We start from the raw sequence: 15,268 nt of genomic DNA on the forward strand, positions 1-15,268 counted from the left end.
TACAAACTTCAGATGAGTTTGTTATCCTTGATGCTTGTCATACATGCGGTGAATTCATGCTTGCAAAACCTTTACTAATAAGGTTCCTGTTTCCACTCATTTATTTCACAATATCCTAGACATTGTCATTTAATTTGTAAACATGAAAACTTGCTTCACACTTGATGTCTCGTCACGCTGTTAACTACGATTTGACGGAAGGAAAGCAGCCTCATTTTGGCACAAGTTGATCAAACTTCTCCCTGAGTGAAAGACCTTTGGTCCTACTTGGGTTGCCTCCAAAAAGTTAGTTCAGACTGTTGCGCACGAGCATTAACACACTTGGTCTTTCATGAATATTTCAATTTGGGAAACATATAACCCGAACGAAGGTTTGCCACCGTCTGGATGCGTACTCACAATTGATATAGAACTGGGACTACACCTTACAGTAGTTAACGCGGTTACTGTCAGAATTAATCGCTGTCGGGAATTTTTTCTTTAGATCGCTTACAACGCTGCATCTGAGGTGAAGGATGAAAGCGGTCAACTTAGCCATATTCCAAATCGGGAGGATGGGTTAGAGCTTGAGCGTTGTGTGTTGTTCAACCCCTAAGAGTGGAAGGTGAAAGGAAATTCAGAGGTTGCACCTACCTGATGAACCCCAAGTACAGCCGTCCGAGTTTTCGGCTACCTTACGAGTAGTTTTCTGTCCAGGAATGTATAACGTGATATCTGAGATATCGTAACAACTGGAGCATGAGGCAGCTTTTGTATAGCACAGTCAGTTGAAGAATATCATGAACAAAGGGTTTAGCAAATAGTCAATTTTTAAAACCAGACCAAGGTGTTTTCCAGGGCCTACCACATGCAAAGGCATGGGGTGTCATGGAGACAAAGTCGCTCACGTCGCATAGGAATCGTTCGCGCGCTCAAGGTATTTTGAAGTGTTTTCCATATACTTGTATACAACCGTGTGTTCTTGTAACTTGTTTGATTTTTTTCTATAGGGTGGTAGTCTCCAGAGCTACTTGAAGAATTTGAATGAGAATGGGAGACATATGGAAGAACATCAAGTCGGAGTGTGGGCAGTTCAATTAATTATGGCTCTTAACTTCTTGCACAAGAATGGACATCTGCATGGGGATGTCAAATCAAGGTTTGTGTTCTTAAGCTTTTAAGTAGCCATACAAATCATTGACAGATCTGTCCGATTTTCAGTTTTGTTTGATGCATTTGCTATTCATATGCTCACTTTTTGTATTCAAGTTGAATAAACGCAGTGGAATGCGCAATGACGATGTCTCCTTGACTGGGGACGAAACGTTGGCAAGCCAGTTGCCAAGCTCGGCGAACAGATCAACTGCCAACTGATCAACTACCAGTAAACACACCCGAGCTGCCTATATTCCGACAAATTGACAAACAGCCTGTTTGTTTGTTTTTTAAGTTGCCTCTGAACAGCAAATACACCACTGATGTACTGAAACAGTGAATGCACAAGGTTCAACTTAGATTAAAGTGAAATCTGTACAAAAGTTCAACTTACTGACTTTCATAAATTTTTAAGGTATAATACGTTTTGAAAACTTTCCCACAAGTAACGCTGAACTGGTTAATTGTTCCGGTTAATTGTTCTTCCAATTTCTGACTGTTTAGCTTGATCTTAGCAGCCGAAAATAACTGAACACTTTAGTGTCAGCCGGCACTAGAGCGACCGTTCCATCCCCTCCAAACCGAATAATTCCTTTTTTGGATTGATACCGTGAGGGCATCACGTGCTCATCTGTGTTTTTCTATCTTTTTTCAGGAATATTTTCCTGAAGAACGGACACGTGAAGCTGGGCGGTCTTGAGCAATGCCGTTTGCCAGCAACTACATCGAAAATTTACGATCCATTTTCCAAAACACTGTACCGCCTGAGTCCAGAAGTGTTGAAAGAGGGGGTTTACACACACAAAGCTGATGTCTGGTGAGTTTCGACCATGTAATCTCTTACCAGTTATGCTCAGACAGAACTGTCATTATATGGATGTTTTTACTGCTTTACAGGAAGGCATTTCACTGTTCTGGTGGCTTTCCTGCCTGGATGATGGCTAAAATATTTTACCTAATCAGTGTCACTTACTTGAGGTTTACCGATGCATAGTTCAGTTCATTTCTGTTCACTGAATTTTCATCTAAAAGTCGTCAAAGTACCGATTCTGGTCATCTAAAAGAGTTTTGTCCACATTTTAGAAACAAACGCGTGATGTCTCCGACTGCTCACAATCGATGTAGACGACTGGACGTACTGTCATCTCAAATGTAACAATTCTTAATTAAAAGGATGAAAGTGTGGGATTCTAGAACAATTTTCAGGGTGAACTTATTTGTGCTTTTTGAACAAACTTGAGAAAGCCCGGTACGGAAACAAGCAGAGCACTAGAGTATATCTTAAAACTATATGTGTTGTGTATTCCCCATTGATTTCACCCTACGGGTCGGCCGGTAGTCTTGCTGATGTTTCTCCATGTCGCCAATATATATATATATATATATGCATTGTAACGTGGTAACAGCTATGAGACGTTTCACATTCCTATTTTATCATGATTGCAGTCCTACTCCTTTATTGTTGCTCAAAGCACTGAATCACACGCCATCACGGGTAAACTTATCATTTTTCCTATATTTCTATATCATATTTCACCAAGACGTTTTGCTTTCTATCACTGTAACGGACATATTAGAATAGACCAGCGTCAGGGTTGAATTATATGCCACAACCCGAGCACCGATGGTTTCATTTTGGACAAACGTTCAATACTCCGAAGTTGAAATTTGCCTGGCTTCTTTCGTTAGTATGGCAGGGCCTCTCTGCTGTATTGATGCAGACTACAACAGACTGGTTAGCAGTTTGGGATTAACTTGCCATGTCACTGCCTGGTTGCGTTCCATTGATTGGGAGACCTATTATTTTTCCTAATCAGCGTAAAAAAAAACAAAAAATCGTAATGTTTCAAATTCGCATGCGTTTTTGACTTATTTTTAAAAAGACATCTTTTCTTCACACAGGTCTCTGGGGTTGGTTATTTATGAAATGTGCACTCAGGAATATGCCTTAAATGGAACAGGCCTCATCCGTGTCCTCTGGCAGTCGATTCAGCAGTCATGTCCAAGGCTACCTCCACCTTATTCAGATGAACTGCAACATCTAATAGATGCGTATGTGGGGCTTGCTGTATTTCCTTTTTATTCATCTCACTTTCATTTCGTAAACAACGTGACTAGGTTCCGAGTACGAATTTACTTGGAAATCCTACGGTGAAGTTCATGCAACCGACGTGTTCTAGTTACCCATCACAGGCGATTCCTACTTATGGGCTGTTAGCAAAAACGTCTAGTAGCGGGCTATGAAAGTTCAAACGCCGATAAGACTACAGGATATGCGGAATTTTAGTCCAAAACATTATATTTGGTGATGCCCAAGTAGTATGCCTGAATGAGACTGGAGAAAAAACTATTGAAGGCTGCTGTTGTGGTTCCAATTCAACGAGACTTGGGGGAGGATTCAGCTGTATCAAGGTCGAGATCAACAACTAAGATACTTAATTACACAGCCAAGCTTTAAAGAATGTATTTTTTTGCTTTCAAGAGCAATTCAGCCACAGTACTGTCTTTGCATTTCTGCAATTCCATTTGTTTCCCACAAAGTAGACGCGCCTTTAGTAAGTTGAAAAGAATGACTACGATCCATAAAGGGAACTCCATTTTGAGAATTTACTGAATCTTGTTTAATGTATGGGAAGCTGCTATATTTCCTCAAAGCCGTATCAAAACCAATCCACAGTAAGCTCAAAAGAAATTCGAGGACAAAAATGAAGAAAGAGACTAGTATTTTTTGATGACTTTTCAGGTTTCGCACGCTAAATAGAGCATTCCCAGAAGTTGCACGTGTAAAGCTAATCTCTAATAACTGGGCGGAAAAGCAATCCTGATAATTTAATTTTATTAATACATCTACGTGCGATGTATCAAAGGTCCAATCAGATATAAAATGTTTCATAACCATCAAACTGTCTCCAAACCACATCAGCCATAAAAGAAGACGGATGCGAATACCGAATTTTGCAGCGGAAGGGTTTCGACAGTCATGAGCTTCAAAGTGATTGGCCTAGCTTGCTCGATATCATCGAAAAACTAGTTGGACGTTGCTGGCGGCTTTGGCCCTTCTTGTTACCTTCATAGTAGTCCACTAAGAAAGCAGTGAGGTTCAATAGATTGTCGCTAACTATCAGTTTGGGGATTGAAAACGACCCTTAGGGAGCGTCTACTGTCTTCATACTGATTGATGTTCACCACAGATAATCCGTGGCATACACAAGTCTGCCTTGTCACCAGTTCAAATTCGTTCTTATAACAGTAGTGGCGCTGAGTATCCCGGAGCTTCTGAAAGATGCTGAAGGCGTGCGATAGTTTGTACACAAAAATGATGGTTAGGCCTACAAAACTTTCATAGGCTTATCCATTGAATAGACTCATCCCTTGTGCACTACACCAGAGATTTAAGTAGATCACATCACCAGCAAATAGGGATATACAACAACAGGTGTTAGAGTGCGTGGAAAGGTACATAAACTGGGAACCTTTTGTGCTAAATACAAGTAATGCATGTTTGACGCTTAGAAAATATATAAAGCGAATTGGACAGGATGACTATTTCTGGTTGCTGAGTTTCCAAAATTATCCCCTTTACAGCATGTTAACAAAGGATCCAGAAACTCGACCGAATACATCCGAACTGTTCCACTACCCCTTTCTGACGCGTCAGTTGTTCGTAAGTTGCTGACTGTGTTCGGAGGGTATATATGCCGGTCGTACTGATCTTGACAACTTAATATCTTGCATGACCCAAAGGTTTGTGAACTATTACGACTTTTTTTATAGTAAAACCATAACGCCACAAATATAACTTACATGTGTGCCACACCTATTCATGTGTGAATGTCAACAAGTGAAGTATTTACGAACTAATTTTGGCCAGTACTCTCACTTTCACATCATGTCGGGCTCAAACAGCACAGAAAGTTGACGTTAAGATTGAGTCTACCTGATGAGCTCTAGGTAGGACGAAATCGGTCGTAGGCTGTCGAAGATTTCAGTAACATTATGAGTAGTGTGTTACGTCTGGATAACCACGAATGGATACCTCCCATTGTGTGGTGTAGGGATGCCACTGATGGTTGAAGGAAACTTATTCTTCGCAACAGTCAATCTGAGTGTCAACAGTTTGTCCTTCTTAACCTATTCGTCGTTTACCGTTTGATACAACAGCTGAAATTGCAGCTATCACGATGGGCTTTCCAAGTGGGAGCCAATCGTCAATATTTGTCTTTTCATTTCCGCGTTCCTTCAAACTAAACACAATTAGCTTCGTAAATACCATGCAACTAACCTTCATGTTGACTTCATTCATGATTCGCACATCTCCTGACTGTCGCAAGTCCAAACAACCACAAATTTCTCGTAACTCTTGGAATTGTGTGGTTTGAAAATGCGCGGTAGCTCAGGCTGTTGTTGATTCAAAGTCGTGCCCCAATTTTTATTTTTTACCTAAATAACCGCCACACTACTTACTATGTTCTTCTCCCTTCGCCCGCTATTTGCTAAAAATTCATGGCACAAAAGTGGCATTATTAGAGACAACTGTATTATATTCTAGTATTAAATGCTGGCGGTGGCCTTGTTGCCAGTTTTTTGAATTTGCGCTAATTAAGTGTGCCTTAACTTGAAAGCTTCACGAGTTCACTGTTAACCCACAAGCGAGTACTACAGATCAAACATTCTTAAAGAAGCAATTTAGTCATTCTGTGCTTACCGTGAATTAAGCCTGCATTATTTGAAACTATTTGAACATACACGGAAGAATGATTATGGAGATATGTTTGTTTAAGGATTTTTGAACAGAGGATGCAAGGGCTCAGGAAATTTGTGGCAAACGCAAGCGATTTCAGGCTGTTGTGTTTTCGATAGCTTCATTTGAAATTCTCGGCCTGTTAGGTGTACAGTCTGCGTCCTACGCGGTCACAGTGATTTACACTTAACTTTGTAGGTTAAGTAAGCCATAGCGCCATACCCAAGTATTGTTAAGTCTTTTCTAAATACAAAGTTCATGGAAAAACACTAGCCTAATCCTTAGGGTTGTGAGTAACGGAAGTTATTGAGGTCATTGAGGGAGGAAGCTAGAGAATTCGACATGATAGATAGGTCTAAAATCCCGTGTGCAGTCAGTCACTATCTCAGGAGCTTAGTTACCTAGAACCAACAGGTTCCTAGGGATTCGTTGGGGGTGATACACAAGCCGTAGACTATGAAGAGTAAAGTAAAGGCATTAATGCAAAATTCCTGTAGAATAACAAATTTCCATGTCAGCTTACACTCACAATAATCAAACATTAGACGCGGCTCCTTAAAGGTTCGTTCTACAGGTGTCATTTGTTGTTGCAGGATATGAACCGAAGACTCAAGCTTGCCAACATCGAAATATCAGGTATACCAATCCGTGAACAGTTGGATGAACTGCGAAAATTCTGGTGAGTGGAACGTGAGTCACGATAAGATGTTGGACAGAATTAGTATCAACCCGCTCAGCTTGATTTACATCCTCTGTGTTGCTCGGCTATCGGTTTATTCATAGGGGGGCATTCGTTGCTCACGAAAGGGAGCTACATGTACAGGGTGGGTGCGAGATGGCCTAAGTGGTTGGAGCGCTAATTTATTGACTGGTTCAAACCCGAACTCCCCTGTCTAGGCTTGGGAAACCTGTCAGTATCCCAGACTTCGTGCTCCCTTTGGATAGCATGGCAGTTAGGCACTGGAAGGGTGCTACAGCTGAACGCTATCTACATACACAGGGTGTACTTTGCCCCCCATAAGGATCGCCAGTGAGAAGCAATCACACTGGTAGCCTCCTAAAAATAGGCCCTTATTTGCGTCTGGCAGGCGTTTGGCTGTCAAATCAACTTTTTCACTTTCACCTGCAGTTTATCTCGTTTGCTGTTTGTTTGCTTGCCTGAAACATGTCGTACAATGGGAGGAAATCACCGGTCGCTACTTGAATGGTCGATTTTCTCTCCAAGATTCATCAGATAAGGCAGGTGTGCTGCTATAGATTCTGTGGTCTTAAAATTAGTATAGCACTAATTGTGGTTCAATGTTTCACCTTTTTTGAAGTGTCTGATCACCAGAGTTTCCCAGTCTTTTTTTGCGGTGTCGGGTAGGCTATAATTTTTCCGATTGATCAATTGTTAACTTTTGCGGAACGAAAACAAGGTTTTCTTTTTAGGAATAGGCATCTTAGTGGGATAAAAATGTTGTAAATACTGGTACTCTGTTATGCTGAAACTCGCTATAGCAAAAGAATGCTTTCCACTACACGAAGAAATGGTTGAGAATGGCATCCTCTCATATCGCCTTTTTCTTACTACCGTGAATCCATCGTCTAATCTTACATCCAAAATCTCTGGAAATTACATGCCTCAGCATTCTCCTAGTACTGTAATCTCTCTGTACTATGCTCTGTTACGCCGAAGTTTGATGTCTGGACCCGTAATTCAGCAAACTAAATAAACAACGGCGGAATGGATGATACAGTCGAAACTCCCCGTGTTTGAAGCCTTCAATCGCAGCAATAATCTGGACGTATGAAACAAGACAGCTGAGATCTTTCTCAATTTTCGAGTATTTTGCAACAAATTGCTTCGCTGGTTCGCAATACCGCTGGTAGTCTGTTCGAATGATTATGCAGGCAATTTCTTGCAAAGTTACTTGATCCGGGCTATTTACACCAGTCTGCATGGATGAGCTCTCGAGAATTTTCCGGCATTTTTAAAAAGTAATGCTAAGGCGTTGTACAGGAGTCAAAAGACGTTCCCGAACACGACATCCATCAGGATATTTAGCACTCTTCTAGTTTAGCAGCACAAAATGTTTGCTACTGTCGATTTAAGCCGGAGGTCACAAAAAATGGGCAGCGCCAAGATAGTACAACTAACAATGACGATGGCAAATGCAATTTAAAAAATAAACACCTCACGAGGTAACCTGGTGTAAATCCTGAGCCTTGTTGAAGTCATTTCTCAATGTCAAGTAAGTAGTAAGTAGACTAGGAGGCTGTATTTTGTTCACAGGCTGCTTGAACGAGTCTTTCTTGGCTAATAGCCTTCAGAGCACTAAATTTGGAATCTTGCTAAGCTATTTAGTGCTGTAAAGTATCGCTTCTTTCGGCTGAAACGGACCTTACTGGGAGAGCTATCATTTTAGAACTTTTCCCTCGCTTGTTGACCATTTATGGAAACTGAAGTCATGTTCTTTTTGAACACTAACTGTGCTTGTAAGCTGGGTAAACTGAAGAAAGCCTGTACACAATTACATTTCCAAAACCCCATAAAATAAGCGAAATACGATAATTTTTTAACCAATAAAGCGGAGAACTATCAATGCGGTCGGGGAAGTTTAGTGGGTTGCTGATATCAACTTCCCTTTCTTTCTGGCATGAGGCACAGATACCAGCAGTTACCTATTCTGGCGTGGCACGCAGCGAGACTTTTGGACACAATATGTTGAATGCCTCATTCGTTGTGCTCCCAGATATCACGGTTTTTTCACTTTCTTTGTTCAATGAATAATGCGGACGTGCTAGTAGTGTTATTGGAATAAATTTGTATCGTCTTTGTAATCCTCTGAGGCGTGTAAAATTGCATTTTCCAAAGAAGAGTTGGACGTTGATTTCCAGTGCACATTATTGCTGTCTTTTTCTCGCGGGTTCTCTGAACTTCCCGATCAGTGGCGCGCTAGTTTAAGGAAACCGTGTCCGTCTTTCTTAAGTTTGACCTCTTGAGTTTTCTTATCGAGCCTGTGATTTGCTGGTCGCCTGCTCGGATCACTGGCTCAGACACGTTGGCCACTGGCTGTGATTACTGGGACAAAACTTCCCACTCAGTCGCGGAAACGATGGCAGACTTCAGTATGTGGAATCACACTTGCACTAATAAAATCCTGGGAAGGATAGATACTATTTTTACATGTTGCTCCTCAGAGGAATGCAGTGGAAGAATGAGGGCTTGGTTAGTTAGACCCGGAAGTGGTAGAATCACCACAACAAGCTACTATTTCATATTTTACAGTCGTTTTGGAAATAATTAACCGTTTAAGCTGATACAATCCTTGTGCAGTTTACAGCGTTTCCCTTCGGATTTCCATCTTGTTGATCTGGCGTCTAACTGGTAGTTATTGTTAGCGGTTTTCATAGCTGATGTTTTTATCTTGGTATTTTGCTCGCCTGGTTCTATGTTTTCCTTTTATCAATGAAGTAACTTGCCGGAATAGATAAATAAATAGGTGTTTACGACATATCAGTTGTTTTACTGAGTTCCCGACTTTTGTAGGGAAGTTCCTGTAGATTCTACTCACTCACAAGGAGACGAGTTGATAGAAATACTGCCGGACAACACTCATCTGGAAGACGACAACCCCGTGCTTCACCTTGAAGAAAGTTTCTCAGAAGTGGTAAAAAGTGACGCCACCGAAGCTGATGATGCTGTAATTGAAAGCAAAGTGACGCAGGAATCAAGGTAAGCCCATCTTCGGATGAACATGAACTGTATATGATACCAAAACCCGAAATATTCCAACGCATTACTGAGGTCTTAAATTAGTTCAATGCCTACAAAAGTGTAAAAATGCCGGATCTAGTTGGCTTAGGCGTGGAATTTAATTTATCTGACTCATGGCTGTTATAATGAGGGATAGCTGTTGTGAGGCCAACCATATAGTGACTTGATCGATCACCTACACCCAAATGAAGAGTCCTACTTATAAGGAAGGCCACGTCTGGCTGGCGTTTTGATATCCGATTACACATTTCTCAGATGATAACTGTTTGACAGAAATGTTATAACAGAGCAAGCTTTGAATCCTTTTACTTCCAATTTATTGACCTAAAAGTTACAATTGAATGCTACAAGTTAACGGAATAAACCGAAAAACTGGAGATAAAAGAATACCGTTTCGATACAAATTTTTAGCACAATTAATCCAACGCCGAAGTTTTAACGGGATCCAAGGCTTAAGCACTGCAAAAAGGTGATCCACTTGGGAAGCAGGGCTCGGGATCATATTTCTCCAGTTAGGCTTTCTACTTGGTAAGACCTTTGGCGATAGCCGGAACTGAAAAAGTTGCTTCTTCTGTTTCTCCTTCTCGAGTCAGCTTGGCTTTCTCGAACGCCAGTTTTCTAAGTCAGTGTTTAAGTCAGCCAACTCCCCATAACCTGTCTTTCTAAACGTTGCAACTAACGGACCATATGGATATCCCATCCTCACTTAAATCTACGGTGTATCCCCTGGTGAATTGCAATATTCCGTCTTTTTTCACTTTTGCATATTATTTATCTTTCTACCGTATAATCTGCAGTTTGCTCTTCTCTTAGTTTCGGGAGGTTATGTGATGCTATACACCGTAAACTTCTTCGGGCATGATGCTTTTCAGGCAAGCGTTTCATCATTATCAATTAAAAGGAAGCACAGAACTGGGCCAGATATCAATCTGCGCCCGTGTTTGATAAGGGTTAGAGTTTTGGCTACATTCCTACCAGCCATGACTGATTACGGAGATATCAGTTCCAAGCGTTTGACTGCGGTTGATATCAGAAGACATATGTTTCTTCTTTATAAAAGTACATAGCTGGCCATCAGTACAATGGCAATATTCATTGTCAGTTCTTGAAACATCTACACCAAATCGATGCTTACCTTGAACTGCTTCGCAGTCCAGATGGTACGAAAAGTTCTGCGTACAAATTGCCTTCAACTATTCTACGGCTGCGACCGTTTGGAGCCTTTGCAGCTGTGTCTAATAAGGCGAATAGCATTGGCTTTTGCTTGTCACTTCCAATGTGCTCCTACAGGTGCGTAGCAGCTATTTTATTTTTATTTTATTTATTTATTTTATTTATTATTTATTTATTTATTATTTATTTATTTCCACTACATTTTCCACTACATTTTATGTACGTTTTTCCCTTATTTTTTGAGGAGCGCTAAACATCAACATTAAATTAACACAATTGTTGACAAAGTGGGATTGTAAAGGTCAGGAATAAAATTAATATATCAGTATGTGGCTATAAGAAATGACAGCTGTAGGTCTAAGTTTCTTTCCAGTGACTCAAGCCAAGGAATGAAGTTTCTTCGAGGTGCCCCTCTTAATATTTGGACTCATTTGACAGAGGGCGTTAACTAGCCAAAGGACAAACGGCGTAAAACTCACGAACCCAATCGAACACATTTCTATAAAGTCTCAGCAATTCATGTTTTTCTCAGTTACAAAATCAGCTTTCAAACATGTTAGTTTAGACAGTGAAACAACTGAAGATCTGTCAACTCCGATAGTAGTGTAAGATGAATTATTTGAAATAAAGGAAGCTTTTTGTTTGTCTCCCCCTAGAACTGATACAAATGCGTCAAAGAACGGGTCTCAGGATGAACAATTATCCACATATCCACAAGAAGTAAGATCTATGTGGTTCAATCATTTTATATTTGGCCTTCGGTATGGACAACTTCGTAGAATTATCTACTGTCCATTCGTAACAAGTAACGTGTTTAGGAGATATGAAGTTGGTCCATTCAGCACTTCCAGCGAGAAAGTGTTTCTTCCTCATCAGCTGATTTCTGAAAATGATCCTGAGAAGGAAGAACTAAAATGTTGAACGAAACCACGCAGTAAGTTTCCTGGGTGTTACTCTGAACAAGTATCCCAAACCTCCAGATTCTAATGATGCCATACTGGTTAGTCAATACCAAGTGAGTGTATACGGAGAGAAAAGAGTAACTTCAAACGTTAGGCTTACTTCGACGGTAGAATCATCGACCCGATGCGTTACTCACTGAGTGGTTTCGTCCAGTATTTTACTTATTCTTGTTCTGTTACAAAATGACTGTTTTTACCAAGCGGCCGACAGGATGTTGACATTCAGAGGAAACTGTCTTCTTTTTGTAAACGTTGAAATTATTAGTTATTTGCAGCCGAATTTCGCGTTAGTTGGATCCGCTTTTTTTGCGAACCTTTTGTTCTTCCAAAGCAACACCCATTCGTAGACCATGCATTACTCCTAAAACCGCTTGTCGTATGGACAAGCCACAAATTGTTCTATTTGTAATCTAATGTGAGAAATTCACTCTTCATGGCTGTAAGGAATGGATGGACGCTGTGAAAACCATGTGCGAAGCGGACGTATGAGTTTGGCGCCATGAAAGCTACACCTTAGATCTAGATACATTCATCTACGAGTGAAGTCCATGCCCTGGTAAGACTTGCTGAACCTAAATCATTATAAATAATATTGGTTTAAACACTCCGATGGTTTGAATATCCCACGCTTGGTGATCTGCAAAATCGCAAAAAACTGGCAAAAAACGAGATTTTATTAAATAGTTGTATTCATGGTGATGTGATGAGTTGGTAATATTCAATATAGAAACCAATCTGTGCTGAAAAGCCAAGTAGCAGTGGGCATCTCACGAAACTCGGAGAGTTTTGAACTCGCAACCTTCTCGCCATTGGTTGAACACTTAACCTTTAGCTCACGAGTGCCTGGTCAGCAGTGTAAGTAGCTGTCAAGTAGACAGGACCTGGCATCACTCATCCTTCAATAATGGAAACCACATCATGTGGTCACACATTGTTTGGCTCCTCGAGTGACCAGTGGTATTACTCGTGCAAGGTTGAAAGCATTAAGGCACAGACCTCACATTCTGACTTGCACTCTTAAGCGTCTATATGCATATTCGAATATTCAGTGCAAACCTTCAGAAGAAACAGCAAATTCCGCAATATCGCCGTAAAACTGTTAACACCAAGTGTGAGGGAGTCGCACACTCTACACCTCTTGGATATTCCTCCTACCGGGATAGCGACTAAGTGCCCTGGGAAAAACTCATATTTCAAGTCACTGATTTGCCGACTGCACCCAACTTGGCATCATTGGCATCATGGAAGAAACAACGGCTGTTTCGGGAGTACAGCAGTTGTTAATTTCTCCTTCCAAAGGTAGTTTCTGGATCTCCATTTTTAACTTGTGTCTCATTCGACCTGATAGTTACGCCATTTAGTACTGTAGACAAGTTAACTAACAACTGGCTCGCTAGACTATTTATTGCTATCTCTGAGAGGTGACAACATCGAATTTTCTAACTATTGTCACGAAACGTTATATTTCTACGACTTGTTGGCTGCACTGGTTTACGGAGGCTTCAAGTTGGCAAACCCGAAAACCACGTTTATCGTAAATCATGGTCTATATAACTATTGTGGTTCGGCAAGCTCAAACGAACACCTTCACTTTAAGACAACCTGCGGTTCGGCGAATAATACTCCCATGATTGAAACCTCAAGAAGCAGAAACGTTGGTAAGCCATGTTCAAAAACAATTTGGGCACATAAACAGGCACATACATTCTGGATTCAGTTTGTCGTGGCCTACCACGCAACCCCTATGAAGCACGGGAATAGCGTTACTGCGTAACCAATAAGGCAAAAGTAAGAGTTTCTTCCATGATTGCGGACGACCTTTTAGCAAAAACGGCGAAGAACAAAATGCTTATGCACGTTTTCGAGAAAAGCGCTCGTTTCCAAACCGATTTGGTTTTCAAGGGAGACTCAACTAGATCTCTCGTTTATGATATTCTACAACTGAATGTGCTGCACACAGGCCGCTTCATGTTTCAGTTGGTACGATATTCGAAATATAGCAGTATATTTTCATGAAGGAAACTACTCACAAGGTTGCTGAAAACTCTTCGACAGCCCACGACAGGTTTCGTCCTGCATGTAGAATATCATAAACGGGAGATTCAGTTGAGTCTCCCGTGAAAACCAAATTGATTTGCAAATGAATGTATTTCTGGAAAACAGTGCAATTTGGGTTCAAGTAGAGCATGAGGTTGACGGAAACTCGGGGATTACGCCTACCTGATGAGCCCTAAGAAGGGCGAAACGGGTCGTGGGCTGTCGAGGAGTTTCCAGCAACCTTGTGAGTAGCTTCGCTTATGCACGTTGTTTAGAAAGAAATAAGTTATTTAAGGAAAACCGAATCGTTCTTGTTTTCATGGTTTTATGGCCTACCTAAATTACCAGCAATGCCCATATTTTACGCGATCAATCCCTCTGATCGAATGGTTAGCTACCAAACTATAACCAACTCCACAAAAGCTCGTAAGATGCAGTCTCCAAAAGTCATTGTGGTTTAGTGACGCCATTGTTTTGTCATTCATCACCTTTTCAGATAACTAGAATGCCTTAGTGAGCATATCATCAACAATAACACACGTGTTATCATGCCAACTAGTGATCATAAAGGAATGATCTTACTTTGTACTCATGACCTGTTATTCAAGTTTATTAATCAATCCAAGTGACAGAACCTTGATATACTTGTCACACTCTAATCTGAGATGACCTTGATATTCACACTCTAATCTGAGATGTTCATGGGTAATTTGGAAAATAATACTTGTGTACTCCAAGTGATCGGTAACTGAAGGTCTGTGTTTTGGTCGATCTGCTCATCGGACACTGATCCCAATATAAGGTAACCTTACGAATGCACACGAATAGACACATTAGTTCGCTGAGACTCAGAGGACAAGATGGGTTATTCTCTTGACAATGCAGGAGAACTGCTATGAAATGGCCGGTGTATTCAGTTGAAGCGCTTCACTCTTCTCAAGCACAAGCAAAAATTAATTCAGTATCTTAACAGAAAGGCAGAAAGGACTCACACAAATTAAATGCTTTATTCCGTGTGGTAGCGGTTACACGGAGATCTTGTGATGAACGGTCACTCACTCGGTTTCACGCTGAGGGCAACAGCTCCGAAAAAATGTAAAGCTTTTTTCATTAGACAACAGATGTGTATATCTCATTCAACCATTGAAAGGGAACTCAATTGCGGAGTTCACATTAAGGTATGCGTGAAAGTTAACAAGTTTGCCGCTGATCTGCGCACATCTTTGAGCTCAGCTACTATAAACAACTCTTGTTTCAGAAACTTCATCATGCTGTCGGCTTTCATGTAAAACCTAGTAAGAATACATATTCATTGGTCATCTTACCAGTCTTTCCCCTAGAAGTATTTGTGAGCACCGCCTGTGTGCCGAGGCCGATTCAATCCTAAACAATCACCATACTGCAGAAGTAACTGAATTATGTCCCGTTACTGTTTTACACACACAGAAAGAGTCATAACCC

The 15,268-nt window shown here is 40.9% G+C and overlaps 1 protein-coding gene across 1 annotated transcript in view; it reads left to right on the top strand.

The window, feature by feature from the left end:
- Window positions 1–989: 989 nt before the first annotated feature.
- Window positions 990–15,268, top strand: part of T265_03024 (hypothetical protein) — a gene marked incomplete at both ends in the record, with an annotated part of 30,865 nt that continues 16,586 nt past the window's right edge. Inside the window, 8 exons of the mRNA XM_009167413.1 lie at window positions 990–1,138; window positions 1,790–1,951; window positions 3,037–3,186; window positions 4,720–4,798; window positions 6,469–6,554; window positions 9,408–9,593; window positions 11,465–11,528; window positions 13,610–13,750. Coding sequence (XP_009165677.1) covers window positions 1,041–1,138; window positions 1,790–1,951; window positions 3,037–3,186; window positions 4,720–4,798; window positions 6,469–6,554; window positions 9,408–9,593; window positions 11,465–11,528; window positions 13,610–13,750 — 966 coding nt within the window. The remainder of the gene's footprint in view (window positions 1,139–1,789; window positions 1,952–3,036; window positions 3,187–4,719; window positions 4,799–6,468; window positions 6,555–9,407; window positions 9,594–11,464; window positions 11,529–13,609; window positions 13,751–15,268) is intronic.

The sequence above is a fragment of the Opisthorchis viverrini genome (assembly GCF_000715545.1).
Source record: "Opisthorchis viverrini unplaced genomic scaffold opera_v5_41, whole genome shotgun sequence".
Taxonomy (NCBI): Eukaryota; Metazoa; Platyhelminthes; class Trematoda; order Opisthorchiida; family Opisthorchiidae; genus Opisthorchis; species Opisthorchis viverrini.